We start from the raw sequence: 18,817 nt of genomic DNA on the forward strand, positions 1-18,817 counted from the left end.
GAAAACTGTTAATAATAAATGAGAAAATACATTACCTCCATTTGTATTACAGTAAGTTCTACTCTTTGAGAACTTCTATAATAGTACTTCATAAAAAAAAAAAAAAAAAACTTTGAAATGTCTTCCACAAATAGAAAACCCTACTGTTGGTTTTCTGGTTAATAAATATTCTTTCCATATTTGAATCAAGAGGTTTCATTTTAAAAAATACAAAAAAAAAAAACTATTGTTCATAAGAATATTTAGAAGATGATAAATCACTTAAGGTAACTTGGAACTCAAGACTGCCATCTGATATACTGAATGTGGCTTCATAGTTACTCAAGGGAATCACTGTCATACCAACTGCTTTACCTTAAACCAATGGGATAATGAAAATAACCACAAATCCTACCATTTTTAAATGAAACTGAACAATTCAAAGATTATATTTACTCATTGAAATTGAGAATGAGGTATAAAGGAGAACAATATAACCTGTCCATGAATATATCCACAGCACACAGCATCTTTTCATGAAAAAGGCTGTAAATATTTTGACAACTGCCTCAAGTATAATGCCCACAAGTCCTTAACTAAAATAACAGATTGACAATTCTAGCATTAAAAGCCTCAGAGGGTTATTTAAAATTGCAGCAATTTGAAAAGCCCAACATGAGCCTAGAGATCTGTTTGGAATCTTCATTTCAATAGGTATCTAGATTGAGGAGCTATCATATCAGCTAGGAAAGCTACAGATGATTTGTTGAATGTGGTCATTGCTAAGAGGTGTCTAAGTAACAGGTCTTTGGCATTTCCAAGGGAGACTGATGCTCTGGATCGCATGCTCCTCTGATGAGAAAGGAAAGCATATAAATTCTTAAATTAGGGAGAAAATAAATGTCATTTGTTTAGAACTTTGTACTTTAAGTTTCAATTACAGCAATACATGCCAAGGCCTATTTAACTAGTATCCTTCCCAAATTTTCATGTATATATTTAGGGTGGCAATTTACAGATCAGATAAGCTACAAGGTAAGAAGGGATTGTAACCAGGGTTCTAAAATCATCCAGCTGAGTAAGTGGGGGCATATCTTCCTTGTACTTTAGCCATTTATAATATTTATAATGCTACACATGAGGATCTCTAAGGCAATGTCTGATTTGTAGTTTTAGGAAACTTATGGTGTTATTTTACCAAGTAAGGGCAAATTTGAAATTCAGTTTAGGAGAAATAATTGTTTTGGTTTATCATTAATTATGGTAGCATAAGTTTTAAAAGGTTCATTCACATATACTAATCTATGCCCGGCAATGCATAGTTACATCGATTGATTGATACATATTAAGATAAATGCTAGAAAACACCTCAAAGATATTTTACAGTCTTTCATGAACTTGACTACATGAAGTTTAGGCTGATGGGGCAAATCAATCCAAGTCAGAGTTTTGAAAAGATACCATGTTTTCAAAAAGTATTTTTATTGCTTTATTAACACTGTCTGTCAACATTTTTAGGAGGACCAGTCACACCTTCTCAGGATGACAAAGTCTTTACAAACACATAGGAACTGCTTCTGTAGTCAGGTTCACAAGTTAACACTCCCTAATTTCCATTCACTAGAAAAATATTTTTAAAGCCCACAAATGGGCTCTCAGCTTGTATATGAGAAAAGATGGGAAATATCTCAAAGCCTCTCTCCTTGACACTCTCCTATCATCGCTTTGGAGTGGAGAATGCCACTCTCTGAATCACCTCCAGAGCCCCTGAAGCAACTTAGGTTTTCTCAGAATGTCTTTCATTAAAAATCCCATGAATGAAATGTACACTTTTTCAACCGATCTCAACCAGCGAGAATCAATACATAGAAGCTTGGAACTAGAAACACAATATGATTTAAGATTTGTTTAATGGATTTCTTTCAGAGTCATATGCTGATAACTAACTCAAGAAATCCTTAGATTTGGGTGAACATTCCTGATCACCCCCCTCCACAAATTCATGACAATGAAAACAGAAAAACGGTGGAGATTTTCCAACGGAAGCGTATTTGTGTTCCTGTTTATTTACATGTTGGTAAACTTAGGTGTCAGCTTTTCCATAAGTCCCCTCTGGAGGTCTGTAGTACTTGGGGAAAGCCATCAGCTGTAGCATGTTGAAAGCATACTTCCTGCATTTGATATTCTTCAGTACATTTTCTATGCGGCATCCTTCTCTGGTGAAAGGGAAAAAGCACAACTTCATGAAACACAGAATAAATAAATATGCTTTATTTGTTCAATGCAGAGTTGCAGCAACAGTCCGAGAAAAATAACAAAGATTCAACTCTACATTTTTTTTTTTCACAAATGATGATACATCTTACAAAATTAAATCCTAGGCCAGGCCCAATACCATTATTGCCCTCGGAAAAAAGATGAGTAGAGTCCCTTTGCTCTTAACATATATTAAGGTTTAATAAACTCTTTAAATATAATTTGATCCACAATACAGCTTCATTTTCATTTCATAAATATATCTGCCTTTTTATAACTTTTCCACAAATGAATTTCTCAGTCTCTTTAAAACACATGAACATCTACATGTAGCCCTAAGGATGTAGGTTCTAGGAATAAGGCATTTAATTAAGTCTGGCCCTATAGATTTTTAAAGGAAAGTTTCATCTCTATTTGACTGCATTATTTTAGCTGTGCAACGAGGAGGAAAATGGCTTTCCAAACAGCCTGGTCCAAGTCTCAGCTTTATCAAGAGGAGTGCTTGTGTACAGATAGTACAAAAGTCACAGGTGCTGAAAATGGGGCATCGAGACACAAACAAGACTTGGTTAAAAAGAATAGAAAAGTACACTGAAAGCCAAATCAACCCAAACCATAGTTACAAATGGATTCATTTAATTACAAAACAGAAATAGCCATTCTCTCCAGAAAGTTACTTGACAGAAAAAAGGTTAACTGCAGCAAAGAAATCACAGAACTAACAGGTTAGAGAAATCCAACAGAGGGTTCTATCAGCTGACGGCGACAGTGGGTTCAGCACAGTGGAAATCGAGTCTGGATGGAAGGAACCTCCCACATCTGTAGGACTTGTCTCAGGGGTCCGGGGTGTTGTGCAAATTCAGTCTTAATTTCTTTAAATAAATGGAAATGGGAAGAGGAATAGGAGGTGCAGAACTTCAAGCTTTCAGGATTCTGTTCTTTGTCTTATTCCAAAGACAGGAATTTAAAAATTCTTCTTGAGCTAGTTAACAGTTGGGAAATGCTTTTCCATGAACAAAAAGAGCAAAATAATTCACTTAATGCATAGTACTTCTTTTCTTTTAGCTTTTAGGAAAAACAAATAAAACACAATTCAAACATTTGTTTGTTCTTTTTTTTTTTTTAAATTCTGTGAATCTGAAAATGTAGAAATTACAGCATTGTCCCCATAATTTAAAGTCCATTGTCAGTTGTAGAAAAGAAAGGAATGCAACATAAAACTTATTGGTATTTGGCTAAAAGTAATGCAAGACTTAAAATAAGCCACACAACTAGCAGGTGTGAGCTGACAAGCAGCAAGGCGACAGGATAGAAGTGTCGAGAAGTTGGCTTGTTATCAGTTAGACAGCCTGTTTCAGGATCGTCAGATTCATTCAGTGCTCCCTGGGTTTGTCTGCTGTTAAACAGGGAGGGGGGCAAGGAGTTAGGGGAGAAAAGAAAATAGTATAGCATTCACACAGTAAAGAAACTCAACCTTAGATATCCTGAAATACAACACATTATCTTATATCATACAGACGTTTCAGATGAAGTTTTTATGCTAAATAGACCCAAATGCATCCTGTGTACTTTTTCTACCTGGACTACAGTGACAAATATATTAAAAAATGAAGATTCTTTTTGCTTTTTGTGCAGAAAGGAAGAGAGAGATGCTACGATATATTCACGTGGGGCAAATATATATTTTGCCCCAAGGAAAAATTCAAGAAGCATAACAGCACCGATAGAGAACATGACATGGATTAAACTAAAGTATGGATCAGCCCATAAAAAATAATCTGATAAATCAATACATCTTTGGAAAATGAAATGAGAAACACAGTATGTAGTGAAGGAAACAGATGTGTTTGGCACATTCAAACACACCACCTATTGTTTCTGTACCTATATAATGTATTTAAAGTTATAAAAATGATTTATGGAAATGGCTTGGTATTTTAAATGAATTAAACACCTGACATGTCATCCTTGCCAGCCATAAGATTAGTTTAACAAAACCTGACTCAGCACCCTTCCATTGGTTCAGCTCATAAATTATGTTGTCTCCCGCTTATCTTCCTAAAATGAGGCCAAATATATTTCCTATAGACTCCTGAGCTTAAAGGAGATTCATATTTGCAGAGTGACATGTCAAAAAAGAAAAGATTCTAAATTTCCAGGTTGTGTGTTTTCTGTGTAAGTGAAAAATGAGCATTTGTAATTGGGCTGAAATGCAGTTCCAATTATGCCGTATTTGAAACATGCCATACTGATGTGAGCTGAAAACACAAATTCTTTTCTATGGTATAGTTCATCAGTATTCAGAGTATTCAGACTTTCAGTCACTCAGTTGTCAAGGCATTTTTGATCTCTATCAGCTCCTCCAGGTTTTAAAGCAGAAAAACAGGGGTTGCTCAGTCTATGAACAGTGCTCTGTATGCAAAGGTACCTTCTAAACAAGCCCCTTGCCATCCATGACCCCTTTCAACCAGTGGCAGCCTGAAAACCCCCTACACTGAGATTTTTGACCTGGTGTCCACTAGAACCAGTGGCCACATGTGGACAAACAGCAGTCTTGATGATTTTCAACAGTGATCTGCCTCCATTTAAATCAGTCATGCTGGGCTGGGTTCTAGTGTTCCCTTGTTGGGTGAAGACCTACGGGTTTTGTAGGCAGTGACAAAGTGAACTACTCTTATCTGGAAAACGAGTAGTTTATTGTGTGAAATGGAGTACTATTTAATTCCTATTGTCAGTGGCACTTGGTTACTTGTTCAACTTTGTACTGCTTACTAGGTAGGAAATATGTAGTAGATTTTAAAGTATGGATACTCCCCCACCTTTATCCCTTGGTATCCACATGTGGGGACGGGAGATTGGGATTGACATATATGCACTCTTGATACTATGTATAAACAGATAACAAATGAGAAAATACTGTATATTCCAGGGAAGTCCACTTAGTGCTCTGTGGTGAACTAAATGGGAAGGAAATCCAAAAAAGAGGATATATATATATATATATATATGTACAGCTGATTCACTTTGCTGGACAACAGAAGCTAACATGACATTGTAAAGCAACAATTATTCAATATACATTTGTGGGAGGTGCGAGGGAGGTTCAAGAGGGAGGGGACATATTGCATACTTATGGCTAATTCATGTTGATGTATGACAGAAATCAACCAATATTGTTAAGCAATTATTTTTGAATTAAATTTAAATAAATTTAAAAAATAAGATATGAATACCTTTGAATGTGACTAACAAAAGCTTTCTTGTCCAATATTATTTCTCTAATATCATCTTTACTAACACTCACTCCTGTCCACTATTAAGATGAAGGTTATCTGTGGCAAATTAACTTTGTTAAAACCTTGGTTCCTTTCCAATGATTCTTGTTAAGAGAAAAGTACAGAGTCTCATGTATCATTTACCTATTATCTACTATTATCTATCATAATATAAATATTACATTCTGATTACAAATTAAGGTTAAATATTAACCTCAGTCTATCAATCATATTATAGAAACACTTTCCTTTCCCAGTGGGTTACTTATTGACAGGCTCCAGCTGAGACACAGACAGCTGGTCAACAAGGAAGTTGAAACAACCCTGTAACAGTCTTTACTTCAAATACAAGGGACTCATTCATACCAGATGGCTTTTTTTCCCTACAATTGCCAGGGCACATTTATTATCTTCCAAGTCTTCTTGTTAAATATGCCTTCCAAGTCAAAGTACCACCTTAAAAGATTGGGTTCTTTTGAGGGGTAGTTTTATAATTGAATTAATTTGTTGCTTACTAATTTTAGTCTCAGGAGATTAGAATAATATATTAAAAATGCCTTTGACATAGTCTTTCTATTCTTCAGCTGAAAGCAACATAGCCTATAAGGCTGCCACAGCATGTAGAGCTTGAGGCCCTGACTATGTCACCCAGTGGGTACAGATGCTCTTGGGGCTGCTTTCCTGCTTCCTGCTAAGAACAGCACAAATGTTTATTTCTTCAGGGCCACAAATGAATTTTTCAGCACTCTGCAAGTGTAAATGCAAAGGATGTGCTAAGTAATAATATTAGTAATTTCCTCCCTGGGAGATTATGACAAATAATTAATTAGTGGCTGCCTGGCATGGCATCCTGACAACCCAGTGTCATTAGCTTTAGCCATCAGTGATGGGTAGATCACCATGGAAGCAAATCACGATGGCGTCTCCACTGAAAATGTGACATGATGAGACATTTAAGGGCAGTTACTGAATCTGCAGGATAGAAAATGATTTTTTTTTTCTTCAAAGACCTGTCAAAGCAATCACTTAAAATAGAAACAAGTAAAAATGCATCTCATTCTTAAACACATCACTGCCTACATGAGGAGACATTTCCTTAAATAAAACCCAATGTGCGTGACTTGATGATATTTGGTTATTCCCCCTCTTTTCTATCACTGATTACTGCTGTATCCTAGATCACAAGGCTGACAAGTCCCCCACTACAGGTATCCTCTCAAATCATTCAGACCTCTGAAAATACAAGGTAGAGTCTTCTTATCTCCCCCTGCTGGGTAATTATTCATGAATAATGTTGCTATTTGATATTTTATTCCTTTAACCACTGTAGCTCTTCAAGCTCCCCCAAAGGAAAATTAGCAATTAAAACTGAATTGAAAAATCTTTCCTTCTGACCAGAGAGCTGATTTCCTCCCATGCTAAAATGAGACCATTTCATGTTTAATTACATTCAAGTTCGGAGTTATAGGCATAGCATCTTGAAATGATGAGCCAAGATTTTAGAGCCAATATCTCACTGGGCTTTATTTGAGTCCACATTCATCTGATAAGTTGATGTAAATAGAGCACCATGTTTCAGGCTCTAAAATGTTGGATTGTGTCAGATTTTAAACTGGCAGACCTGTGTAGAGATGAATATAATGTAGGTCTTTATCAATAAGAGATTTGAGAGTGGTATCTACATCATAGAACAGGAGATTCTCAGACGCTAAGTGACTTTAAGAAGACTTCAAGTTGAATTATACATAGATGAGAAAATAAATTTAAAGCCTTTGCCTAGGCTTCGATGACAGTAAGTTGTAAGAAAAAGGATCCTGAGAATGTAGTTTGCCTAGTTCACACTGCTTATATGATAGTCTGGTAAAATAAGGGGAGAAGGATTTTTTGCTTGCAGTTTAGATTTAGATCCAGTTTTAAATATAATGACTCAAAATACACTTAGATGTCAAATTACCAAAACTTTCCAAAAATTTAGCTTATAATTAGAATATGGAAAGTATATTTCCAGGACTTCTTTTTTTAAAAAATACTGTGCTATTGTTTAAATATGGGGGGGTGTTTTAATAAAAGAATATCAAGGTTGTGATAATTTCCACTGGATTAGAAGCAAGACTGGGCTTCTCACAGGGCACTAGTGTTAAAGAACCTGCCTGCAAATGCAGGAGAAGTAAGAGACGTGGATTGGGAAGATCCCCTGCAGGAGGGCATGGCAACCCACTCCAGTATTCTTGCCTGAAGAATCCCATGGACAGAGGAACCTGGTGGGTTATGGTCTATGAGGCTGCAAAGAGTCAGACACAACTGATGTGACTTAGCATGCACTCAGAAGCAGGATTAGCTTTTGTAGCCACTGAATCCTCAGAAACATTTAAAATGCTTTCTTCATTTTAACTGGATTTCAGAATCTAATACAAAATACATGTCATCCACAGGAAAAACCCCTAAATTAGGAAATTTCTCAGAAGACATAAAACTATGTCACTGTTTGGAGTGTCCAGATCATAGAATGTTTTCAATAATCATAGACAAGTTTGCTATAAAAGAGAGAGCAGTGTTAAGTGAAATCACAGTCAGAGGAAGCAAGAGTCCTTGGTATAGGACACTGCATGTATTTCTGGATGTGACATGCCAAGGGGAGGGCTATTGTGAACTAGACGATGCCAGAGCAAGGTCACCAGGGAAATGATAGTGGGCCTGGAAACCTGGCAAAACAGAAAAGACTAGGGGCAATTGGAAGGGATTTCATTGGCTTAGAGAAGAGGGACATTTATGGTTAAGTGGTTGTTGATTTCAGATAGTCAAAGATTCAATCGTTTAAAGTCTGGGCAAACTGCAAAGCAATGGAAATGTCTGAAGTAAGGAAAGAGATCTCCATGTATCATAGCCAATCACGTGACAGCTACTGTATAGATATTACAGTAAGTCTCCAACATAACCAATGAGCTCCATTCTGAGAGCATGTTCGCAAGTTCAATATGTTGGTACGTCCAACCAGGTTAGCCTAGGTACCCAACTAACACAATCGACTATATAGTATTATTACTGTACTGTAATAGGTTTATAATATATTTCATACAAGCATACATAAAAAGAAAACAGACACAAAAAATAAAGAAAACAATTTTAATCTTATGGTACAGCACCTTTATGGAGAAGGCAATGGCATCCCACGCCAATACTCTTGCCTGGAAAAGCCCATGGACGGAGGAGCCTGGTAGGCTGCAGTCCATGGGGTCGCTTAGAGTTGGACACGACTGCGCAACTTCACTTTCACTTTTCACTTTCATGCATTGGAAAAGGAGATGGCAACCCACTCCAGTGTTCTTGCCTGGAGAATCCCAGGGATGGGGGAGCCTGGTGGGCTGCCGTCTATGGGGTCGTACAGAGTTGGACACGACTGAAGCGACTTAGCAGCAGAAGCAGCATAGCACCTTTAAAAGTCCAGTAGTCCAGTACCACAGCTGGCATGCAGGAGGTGGCATTGAGTGAACAGGCAAGAAATTACTGACTACAGGAGGGAGAGGAGGTGGGAGATGGTAGAGCCGAAGGACTGTTAGCAATTGGAGACAGAGGGCAAGTTGCAATCTCACTTATGCCTGATACTGATGGCACAGGTTCTGATTGCTTGCTGGAACCAGATGGGTGTTCGCTTTTTCACAAGTTTGCAACTTAAAGGCTCATATGTAGGGGACTTACTGTATCTTATTCATTTCTTACAAACAGTCCAATGGGTTGGTATTATTATCCCCCACAGGTTAAAAAGGATTATAAAACTTGCTTAAGCAGCAGATAGGGAATTTATATCTTCATCTTACTAATAGAAAAACCATATTGCTTTCACCTTATGATTGGGTTCCTTTCAGCACACATTTCCTTCTACCTCTCAGAAACTGGTAGGTGCGATTTCTTGCTAGTTGCTAGATTAGATTAAGCAACCTCTAAAATTACTTTCATCTCTACCTTCCTATGATTCTTTGATTCTATTAAGACATAGAGGCACACTCTAGAGATGCTTATTTTTCTACTAATAAAATAGTTGACAGTTCAATAAGAAATAGTTGGGGTATGGGACAAAACACAAGCTGGAATCAAGATTGCCGGGAGAAATATCAATAACCTCAGATATGCAGATGACACCACCCTTATGGCAGAAAGTGAAGAGGAACTCAAAAGCCTCTTGATGAAAGTGAAAGTGGAGAGTGAAAAAGTTGGCTTAAAGCTCGACATTCAGAAAACAAACATCATGGCATCTGGTCCCATCACTTCATGGGAAATAGATGGGGAAACAGTGGAAACAGTGTCAGACTTTATTTTTCTGGGCTCCAAAATCACTACAGATGGTGATTGAAGCCATGAAATTAAAAGACACTTACTCCTTGGAAGGAAAGTTATGACCAACCTAGATAGCATATTCAAAAGCAGAGACATTACTTTGCCAACAAAGGTCTGTCTAGTCAAGGCTATGGTTTTTCCTGTGGTCATGTATGGATGTGAGAGTTGGACTGTGAAGAAGGCTGAGTGCCGAAGAATTGATGCTTTTGAACTGTGGTGTTGGAGAAGACTCTTGAGAGTCCCTTGGACTGCAAGGAGATCCAACCAGTCCATTCTGAAGGAGATCAGCCCTGGGATTTCTTTTGAAGGAATGATGCTAAAGCTGAAACTCCAGTACTTTGGCCACCTCATGCAAAGAGTTGACTCATTGGAAAAGACTCTGATGCTGGGAGGGATTGGGGGCAGGAGGAGTAGGGGACGACAGAGGATGAGATGGCTGGATGGCATCACTGACTCGATGGACGTGAGTCTGAGTGAACTCTGGGAGTTGGTGAGGGACAGGGAGGCCTGGCGTGCTGCGATTCATGGGGTCGCAAAGAGTCGAACATGACTGAGCAACTGATCTGATCTGATCTGATCTGATGGGGCAAAAATCAAAGAATGCAAAGAATGATAACATCGTATTTCATTTCTAAAGTCTCTTGCTCATTCTTACCTGCTTTCAGAATTAAAAAAATATCTGACATATTTAATGTTTAGTTTCTCCCCCACATCTCTTCTTGCATTCTTCTTCCAATTTCACTCTTTTAGTTTCACAAAGTACCTAGACAATAAGAATATCTTCTTGTCCGAATAAGGAAGGCTCTTGGGACTTCCCTGGTGGTCCAGTGGCTGAAACTCTGCACTCCCGATGCCAAGGACTCTGGTTCAATCCCTGGTCAGGCAACTAGAGCCCGCATGCCACAACTATGAGTTTGCATGCTGCAACAAAGACCCTGCACAGCCGAATCAGTAATACACATAAATACTTATTTAAAAAGAAGCAAGGCTTCAAGTGGTGACACGTTCAGACAGTGTTTAACACTGCTTTGAATTTTGCAGACGCTCAGAAAAACAACTCAAGATAGCTAAAAATGTCTTATAAAAAAGTTTAAAAAGGAAAAGAGACAGAATGAATGAGTTCAAAGTATAATTGCTTCCATCAGACCATTTTCAGAGAATTGATACCAGATTTGATCTTCGAATTTTAGCAAGGGGAATATTTGGATGGGGTCCAGAAAGAAATACCATAAATGATTAAAGGGCTGAAGAAAAAAAGCTTCTGAGGAAGTGTTTAAGGTTAATTTTGTTTGGATAAAAAAGAAGGTTAATATGTGATGTGACTGCTACATTTGACTGTATGTAAGACAGTGGTAAAATCATTTTTGAGGTATTAAATTGTTTTGCTCTCTTACATTTTACCCTGTAGCATAAAGCACATCTCCGGGGATTTTAGCAGTGCTGAAAGCAAGAGCGGCCTGGACTAAATAGATTTGGTGTTCTTTAATCTTACAACAGAGAATGTGTGAGGTGTCCATTGCGGAGGCAAAAGGATCTTTGAGGGTTAAAAGAGAAAAGAGAGGGAGAAGGAGAAGGAAGGGGAGGGAGGGAAGGCGGGGAGAGTGAGAGTGAGAGAGAGAGAGAGAGAGGGAGAGAGAGAGAGAGCAAGCACAGTGGGGAGAAGACAAAGGGACAAATGTTGGTGCTCCCAGAGGATGACACCCTGTGTGGGGAGGCAGGACCATGGAGGGCAGGGAGAAGGGGGCAGCCAGCACAGGCATCAAAGGGGCTGGCCCTCCATCACTGGTCTGCTTTGCCAAAGGCTCCCTTGTTTTGAGCTTGGCTTGGATGCAAGGAATTTGAAGCAGCTTAAAGGTACCATAATGAATAGGAAGTGGGCATACCAGCAGTTGATGTACAAAATAAGACTGTGACAAGTGGAGAGCTCAAAACAATAGGAACCGATTTGCCACCAGCCTGGCTGGACAGGAGCTGAAATGTGGAATGAAGTTTATTTAAAGAAATTATTTAAAAAGAAAACCAAGCCCCATTACCTTATATATACCTTGGTTAGTAAGCAGGTTATAGGGCAATTCTACAAAGAAGTATATAGATGCAGATATATGCCTATAACTCATTTTCTATTTCCCATGTGATGTTATTAGCTTTACTTTGTATAAGAGCTCCTACAAGTTGACTTAGTTTTAATGGCTTCAAAGTATCAGTCAGAGAGAAGAAATCAGATTAGCCAATAAAACATTCTGTGAGTGAATTTGTGGCAAAAGTACTTAAAAATATAAACAACCCTTGTCTCACCACTTTAGTTTGTCACTCTCTTGGACTGGAAAGAATTTTTACATCCCAGTAAAGAGAAAGTTAACAAGAAAAAATATAAGACTTCTGATTCCTTTCTTGATAGGCACCAGGAAAAGTATAATGAGGTAAATCTATGGACACCCAGCTTTCCTGGTGGGGCAGGGAACCCAGCAGAGCAGGCAGCCTGACTCCATGGGCTGTTCTTGCTCTCAAATAAAAATAAAAGCCCATGTATGCCTATGTATTCTGAAGGTACCCTGGGAAAGTAGTGGGTATCTAACAACAGATACGCATTTGGACACGCCAAACAGGAAAGAAGGGCTTCCCTGGTGGTCCAGTGGCTGAGACTTAGTGCTCCCGATGCAGGGGGCCTGGGTTCAATTCCTGGTCAGGGGAATAGATCCCATATGCTGCAACTAAGAGTTTGTATGCCTCAAGGAAGGTGGAAGGTCCTATGTGCTGCAACGAAGACTAAGCATATTAAAAAGCAGAAACATTACTTTGCCGGCAAAGGTCTGTATATCAAAGGTATGGTTTTTTCCAGTAGCCATGCATGGATATGAGAATTTGGCCATAAAGAAGACTGAGCACCAAAGAACTGATGCTTTCATACTGTGATTCTGCAGAAGACTCTTGAGCGTCTCTTGGATAGCCAGGAAATCCAACCAGTCAATCCTAAAGGAAATCAATCTTGAATATTCACTGGAAGGGCTGATGCTGAAGCAGAAGCTCTGATACTTTGGCCACCTGATGCAAAGAGCTGACTCATTGGAAAAGACCCTGATGCTGGGAAAGACTGAGGTAGGAGGAGAAGGGGATGACAGAGGATGAGATGGCTGAATGTCATCGTCAATTCAATGGCCATGAGTTTGAGCAAATTCCAGGAGATAGTGAAGGACAGGCAAGCTTGGCATGCTTCAGTCCATGGGGTCAGACATGTGGCTTAGCAACTGAACAATAATAACAACAGAAAAGAACATCAGCTCAGCCTCCCAGCACCCATTTGGTTAAGTGTCAATCTTCCCCTTTCAAGGGGGATGTTAAGATTACCCAATAGCACTACTGAGAGATTACATAAAGGCACCTACCATATTCTCAGCAATAAAAATAAGTAAATCGGGAAATAAAAAATTCTCTCCCTATCCCTCCTTTTGGGATTCCCAGGTAGCTCAGTGGTAAAGAATCCATCTGCCAATGCAGGAGTCTCAAGAGATGTGGGTTTGGTCCCTGGGTCAGGAAGATCACTTAGAGAAAGAAATGGCAACCCACTCCCGTATTCTTGCCTGGGAAATTCCATGGACAGAGGAGCCAGGGGGCTACAGTCCATGGGGTCGCGAAGAGTCGGATATGACTGAACAACTAAACAACAACAACAAATCCCTCCTTTTGCTAAATGTCAGTTTTCAGACAAGGAGCACCTTGGCCAGATGTACAGCCACTTAGCTCGGGCTCTCTCTCCTCTCATTCTCTCTAATGGTGAGATGCCCCAGGATTCAGGACAGCACCCTTCTGGTTCCTGTACTACAGATACTACTTCCAGGTGATTTCAGCCAGTCCCCTGACATAACTATGATGATATGATGATGAGCCTCAAATTTCTCTCTCCTTACTGTACACTTCTTCTCTAAATTACAGACACATATAATGCATCTTCACTTGGCTGCTTACCTTACAGACATTTTAAAGTAATGAAGCATGGAAGAATATGCCACCCCCAAATATGCCACACTGGCATAAGGATTATTTCGAGCTAAAGGCACTTGAAAAACAGCAGGTGCAGGAAGAGTACTCTGACCTCCCCTTTTCTTCCTGAAAGAAAGAGATAAAACCACCGCATGACAGATGCCCTGCCACTATGAGGAGGAAAGAAACATTCTTATCACCAGAGACAGGGAGTCAACTCCGAGAGAATTCTATACAGCAGGGCTAGATGAGAGAACTCTTATCTCCTTCTAGCTCCTCCCCCACTGCCCCATATATTTCAGTTATTTTTCCACAATTGCTTTTCTTCGTTCAACCTGGTATAAACGCATTTCAGTTTTGACATTTCTTTGGATCTTCATTTTCTTTTGAGAATTTCCATGTATATGTAGTGTGTTTACTTTTCTCCTGTTAATGTGTCTTATAGCAGTTTCATGCTCAGGCCCAGCCAGAGACCCTAGGAGGGCAGAGGAAAAGTTTTACCTCCCATCTAGTTCCAAGGTCACGTCTTAACTTGAGTCCATGTTCTCTGCCACCACTACACACCAGTTCCTCCTTTCCTTCCTATCACAGGAAATGACACTCAGCCACTCTCAGACATTCATGTTGAGTGCCTCAACTCTCCCTGATTCTTCTGCACTATTTACCCTGCATCCCTCCATCCATCAACCAGTGGGACTACTTGGCACCATCTCCTCTGCTGCGACCTGCCTATGACCCTCCATAATTGTGGGCTTATACTGAAGGAAGCTGGTTTCCTGTCTTCTCCACTCTTGCTCCTCTATTAAGTTTTAGTAAATGGCAAAGCAACCGACACACTCCTCTGGTCACATCCTAAAACCATGTCCCCAAGAGCTTTTATGGAATGAAAATCCATCTGCATACCAGGCTCCCATAGGGAGCCAGGCTTGTCAAAATACCAGCGGTGCTTATCCATATGCAAGGATATGCAAATATTTTCAACTGCTCAGCACTGAGACCAAGGCTCCTGAATCTCAAGGAAGAAGCTCAGTTATATCTTCTTTCATTACAATCTCGGGCTTTTCAGGTTTTTTCAATCCCTTCCCACTCTTGCCATTTCTATGAGATTCTAGCCAGTGAGATAAATCTTGCCAGGCTTTCAAAGTGATGGACTTTGGGTTTTCTTTGCCGCATCTGGAACGGATGAAGCCGAGTATGGACCAGTTCAACATCAGACATCACCACCACAGTGCTGGTATCAGACATCACCACCTCAGTGCTGGTATCAGACATCACCACCTCAGTGCTGGTATCAGACATCACCACCTCAGTGCTGGTATCAGACATCACCACCTCCGTGCTGGTATCAGACATCACCACCACAGTGCTGGTATTATTAAACATTCATTTCTACTCCACCTTGGAATTAGATGCTCCAGAAGGATCACCTTAGAGTTCCTGCCCCTGGAATCATCATTTTCTTCTCTAGGAGAGGGTTTCTTTCTCCTGCTTTCAACTTTTCGCCATTTCTCTTTCCCAGATCTCTCCTATTCCCACCATCCCAAGCAAACAGCACAAAGCTACAATTTATATTATCAACTTCTGAAACTGAAGTCTTACGAAAATCCTCGTGAAAGAGAATACATGCATTCAATAACCATGGAGTGGGTTTTTAGAGACAAGCACGTGGTTAAGAACAACAGCTACACAACTACAACAATGACCGAAGATAAAATATCAAGTCCGCCAAGGACGAAGAACTTCAAGCTATGACTCAAACGCTTTACATGTATTATCACTAATCCAGGCTATGGAGATTTAAAGATCAGGGAAGGAAGGCATCTTAGAGAAATTAACTTTTGTGATGGACAGTGAAGGCTGAACAGAATTTCAGTGGTGAGATATTGGGTGCAGTTTGGGGGGATGTAAATAGCACAGAAAGTCATGGAGAAAGGAAAGTGTCAGATGTACTTAGGAATGACCCACAGTTCACTTTGGTTGTAATAATGGGGCAGCAAGGAAATAAATGAAGACAGAAAAATTAAAATTAGTATTTTCTTTCTTGTTGGTTATCTATTGTAGACTTTTTCTAAAATAAACACCTTTTTTGTGGCAAGAAGTTCAACTACATTGTTTTAAAATGGGGCTACGTTGCAAATGTTTGTATTGATGATAAAAACTTAGAGTTTACTTTAGAAATGATGGGTGGACAAACACTGAGGACCAATGAGCAGTGGGATGGTGTGATGAGCTACGCACAGCACAAGTAGTAGCACAGCTGCAGCAGCCAAGATGGTTCAAGCCAGGCCTGCAGAAGGGATGGAATAAACCAGAGACATGGAGACCAATCAGGGCATGCCTGGTGGCCCAGACAGTAAAGAATCTGCCTCCAATGCAGGAGACCTGGGTTTGATCCCTGGGTTGAGAAGATCCCCTGGAGAAGGGAATGTCAACCCACTCCAGTATTCTTGCTTGGGGAATTCCATGGATAGAATTTTCAAATGTTTTTTGAAATTCAACTGGACTGCTGGGCTATATAGTCCATGAGGTTGCAAAGAGTTGTACACAACTCAGTGACTAAAACACACACACACAAGGAGACCAGTTGAAAGTGTTAATTGCTCAGTAATGTCCAGTTCTTTGTGACCCCATGGACTGCAGCCCACCAGGCTCCTCTATCCATGGGATTTCCTAGGCAAGAATATTTGAGTGGGTAGTCATTCCCTTCTCCAGGGAATCTTCCCAACCCAGATACTGAATCTGTGTCTCCTGCATTTCGGGCAGAATCTTTACCCTCTGAGCCACCAGGGAAGCCCTGGAGACCAGTTAGGGGGCTATTCTAATATTCAAAGCCAGAGATGACAGAGTTTGAACTTGGAGTATGGGGGAAGGGTAAAGAAGTTACAGATTCTAAAACAGAAGTGATTTGAAAAGTAGACAAAGAGTTTAGGTAGGCGGGACTTCCCTGGTAGTACAGTAGATAGGAATCTGCCTGCCAATGCAGGGAACAGGGTTCCATCCCTGGTTTGGGAAGATTCCACATGCTGTGGAGCAACCATGTCCCAGCACAAGAACTACTGAGCCTGTGTGCCTCAACTACTGAAGGCCCTATGCCCTAAAGTCTGTGCTGCGCAAGTGAGAAGCCTGCACACTGCAATGAAGAATAGCCCTAACTTACTGCAACTAGGGTGGACGTGACTGAAGCAACTCAGCATGAACACATTCATGCTGCAACTAGAGAGAGCCCACACAAAGGCAATGAAGATCCAGCTCAGTCAAAAAAAAAAAAAAAAAAAAGAATTTAGGTAGGGGGTAGGGGAAGATTAGGGAGAGAAAGTTATAAAAATATGTTCAGGTTTTGGAGGAAATGCATTCTATTCAAATATGCTGCTGTGCTAGTCGCTCATGTGTCCAACTCTTTGCAACCCTATGGACTATAGCCTGCCAGGCTCCTCTGTCCATGGGATTCTCCAGGCAAGAATATCAGAGGGCTTGCCATGCCTTTCTCCAGTGAATCTTCCCAACCTAGGGATCGAACCCCGGTCTCCTGGGTTCACATTGCTTGCAGATTCTTTTAAATTTTATTTTTATTTTTTATGATTTCATGGCTTCCCTCGTAGCTCAGTAAGTAAAGAGTCTGCCTGCAATGCAGGAGATCAGGTTCAGTTCCTGGGTTGGGAAGATCCTCTGGAGAAGGAAATGGCAACTCACTCCAGTATTCTTGCCTGGAGGATCCCATGGACAAAGGAGCCTGGAAGGCTACAGTCTATGTGGTCGCAAGAGTCAGACATGACTTAGCAACAAAACCACCACTGGATGAAAGATTCTTTAAGTTCTATAGTGCTTTATAATTCTCAAAAGCTTCACACACATGATTCCATATAATCTCATAACAACACTTTATTCCTCTATCAATATATTACCCCTCCCTCCTTCCCTGTCCTGACTGGTAACCAGGAAATTGTTCTTTACCCTGGTGAATCTGTTTCTTTTTTGTTTTATGCATTAGTTGGTCATATTTTTTAGATTCTAGATTTAAACAATACCATGTGGTGTTTGTCTTTTTCTGTCTGACATTTCATAAAGCATAACACCCTCCAAGTCCATCTACGTTATTGCAAATGGCAGAATTTCATTTTCCTTACTTGACTGAGTAGTATTCCATTGTACAAACACACACACACACACACACACACACCATGCACCACATCTTCCTTATCCATTGGTCTGTTGATGGACATTTAGGTTGCTTCCATACCTTGGCAACTATCAATAATGCTGTTTAAATATGTTGTGCTTGATATAAGACTTTAGATATTCTTAACAAAGGTAGGTCTAGACAGGATCTATACCAAACATTTGGAAGTTACCTTCAAGAAGTGAGTTAATTAGAGGAAGTCACCCATGTAGAGAGTATAAGATAAGCAGAGATGAGGGCTGAGGGTAAAGCTCTGGGAATGCTTGCATTTGTAAGGCCAGTGAGGAAGGAGGCAGAAGGCATGAGAAAACAGTCACAGATTCAAAGAAAGAGAATTAACCTCTGCGTCAATTGGAGGGACGAGGTTGCAAAGTAAATACATGGTTACTGGACTCCATAACTTTGTGACTTGTAGCCTTTGACTTTCAGTAGAATTTTAGAAACAGAAATTAGTATATAAACGACTGATAAATGAACAGCAAAGAATGGGAGGCAGCACATTATTTTAACTACTGTATTCAGAGCCTTGATGGTGAAAGGAAGGAAGAAGAATGACAGCACAAAGCCTCCAAGAGGCAACAGAATCAACCAAGTGTTTTGGGATCTGTGAGATAAGTATGCCTGGAAGCACAGTGGAAAGAGAAAATGGGGAAGAGTCAAGAAAATGTGAAAGTTGGTCATCTTTTTGTTTTCAGGAAAAAAAAAAAAAGTAGATATTTATGGGTTGAGGACTAGCTACAAAATAGGGAGCTTTCATTGCTTATCAAAAAGTCCTTACTAAGTGTGTGTTAGTTGTTCAGTCGTGTCTGACTTTTTGTGA

General features: G+C 39.9%; 1 protein-coding gene across 6 annotated transcripts in view; it reads right to left on the reverse strand.

The window, feature by feature from the left end:
• Positions 1 to 2,009: 2,009 nt before the first annotated feature.
• The window catches only part of INPP4B (inositol polyphosphate-4-phosphatase type II B), an 857,173-nt gene continuing 840,365 nt past the window's right edge, over positions 2,010 to 18,817 (reverse strand). For 3 of the 6 annotated variants that reach the window (XM_070386583.1, XM_070386584.1, XM_070386585.1), the window contains one exon: positions 3,269 to 3,631. In XM_070386583.1, coding sequence (XP_070242684.1) covers positions 3,457 to 3,631 — 175 coding nt within the window. In that variant the 3' untranslated portion in view covers positions 3,269 to 3,456. Of the gene's footprint in view, positions 2,196 to 2,215; positions 3,239 to 3,268; positions 3,632 to 18,817 lie in introns of those variants that run through there. The other 3 variants (XM_070386586.1, XM_070386587.1, XM_070386588.1) reach the window with 3 other exon arrangements.

This window comes from Bos mutus, chromosome 17, assembly GCF_027580195.1.
Source record: "Bos mutus isolate GX-2022 chromosome 17, NWIPB_WYAK_1.1, whole genome shotgun sequence".
NCBI lineage: Eukaryota > Metazoa > Chordata > Mammalia > Artiodactyla > Bovidae > Bos > Bos mutus.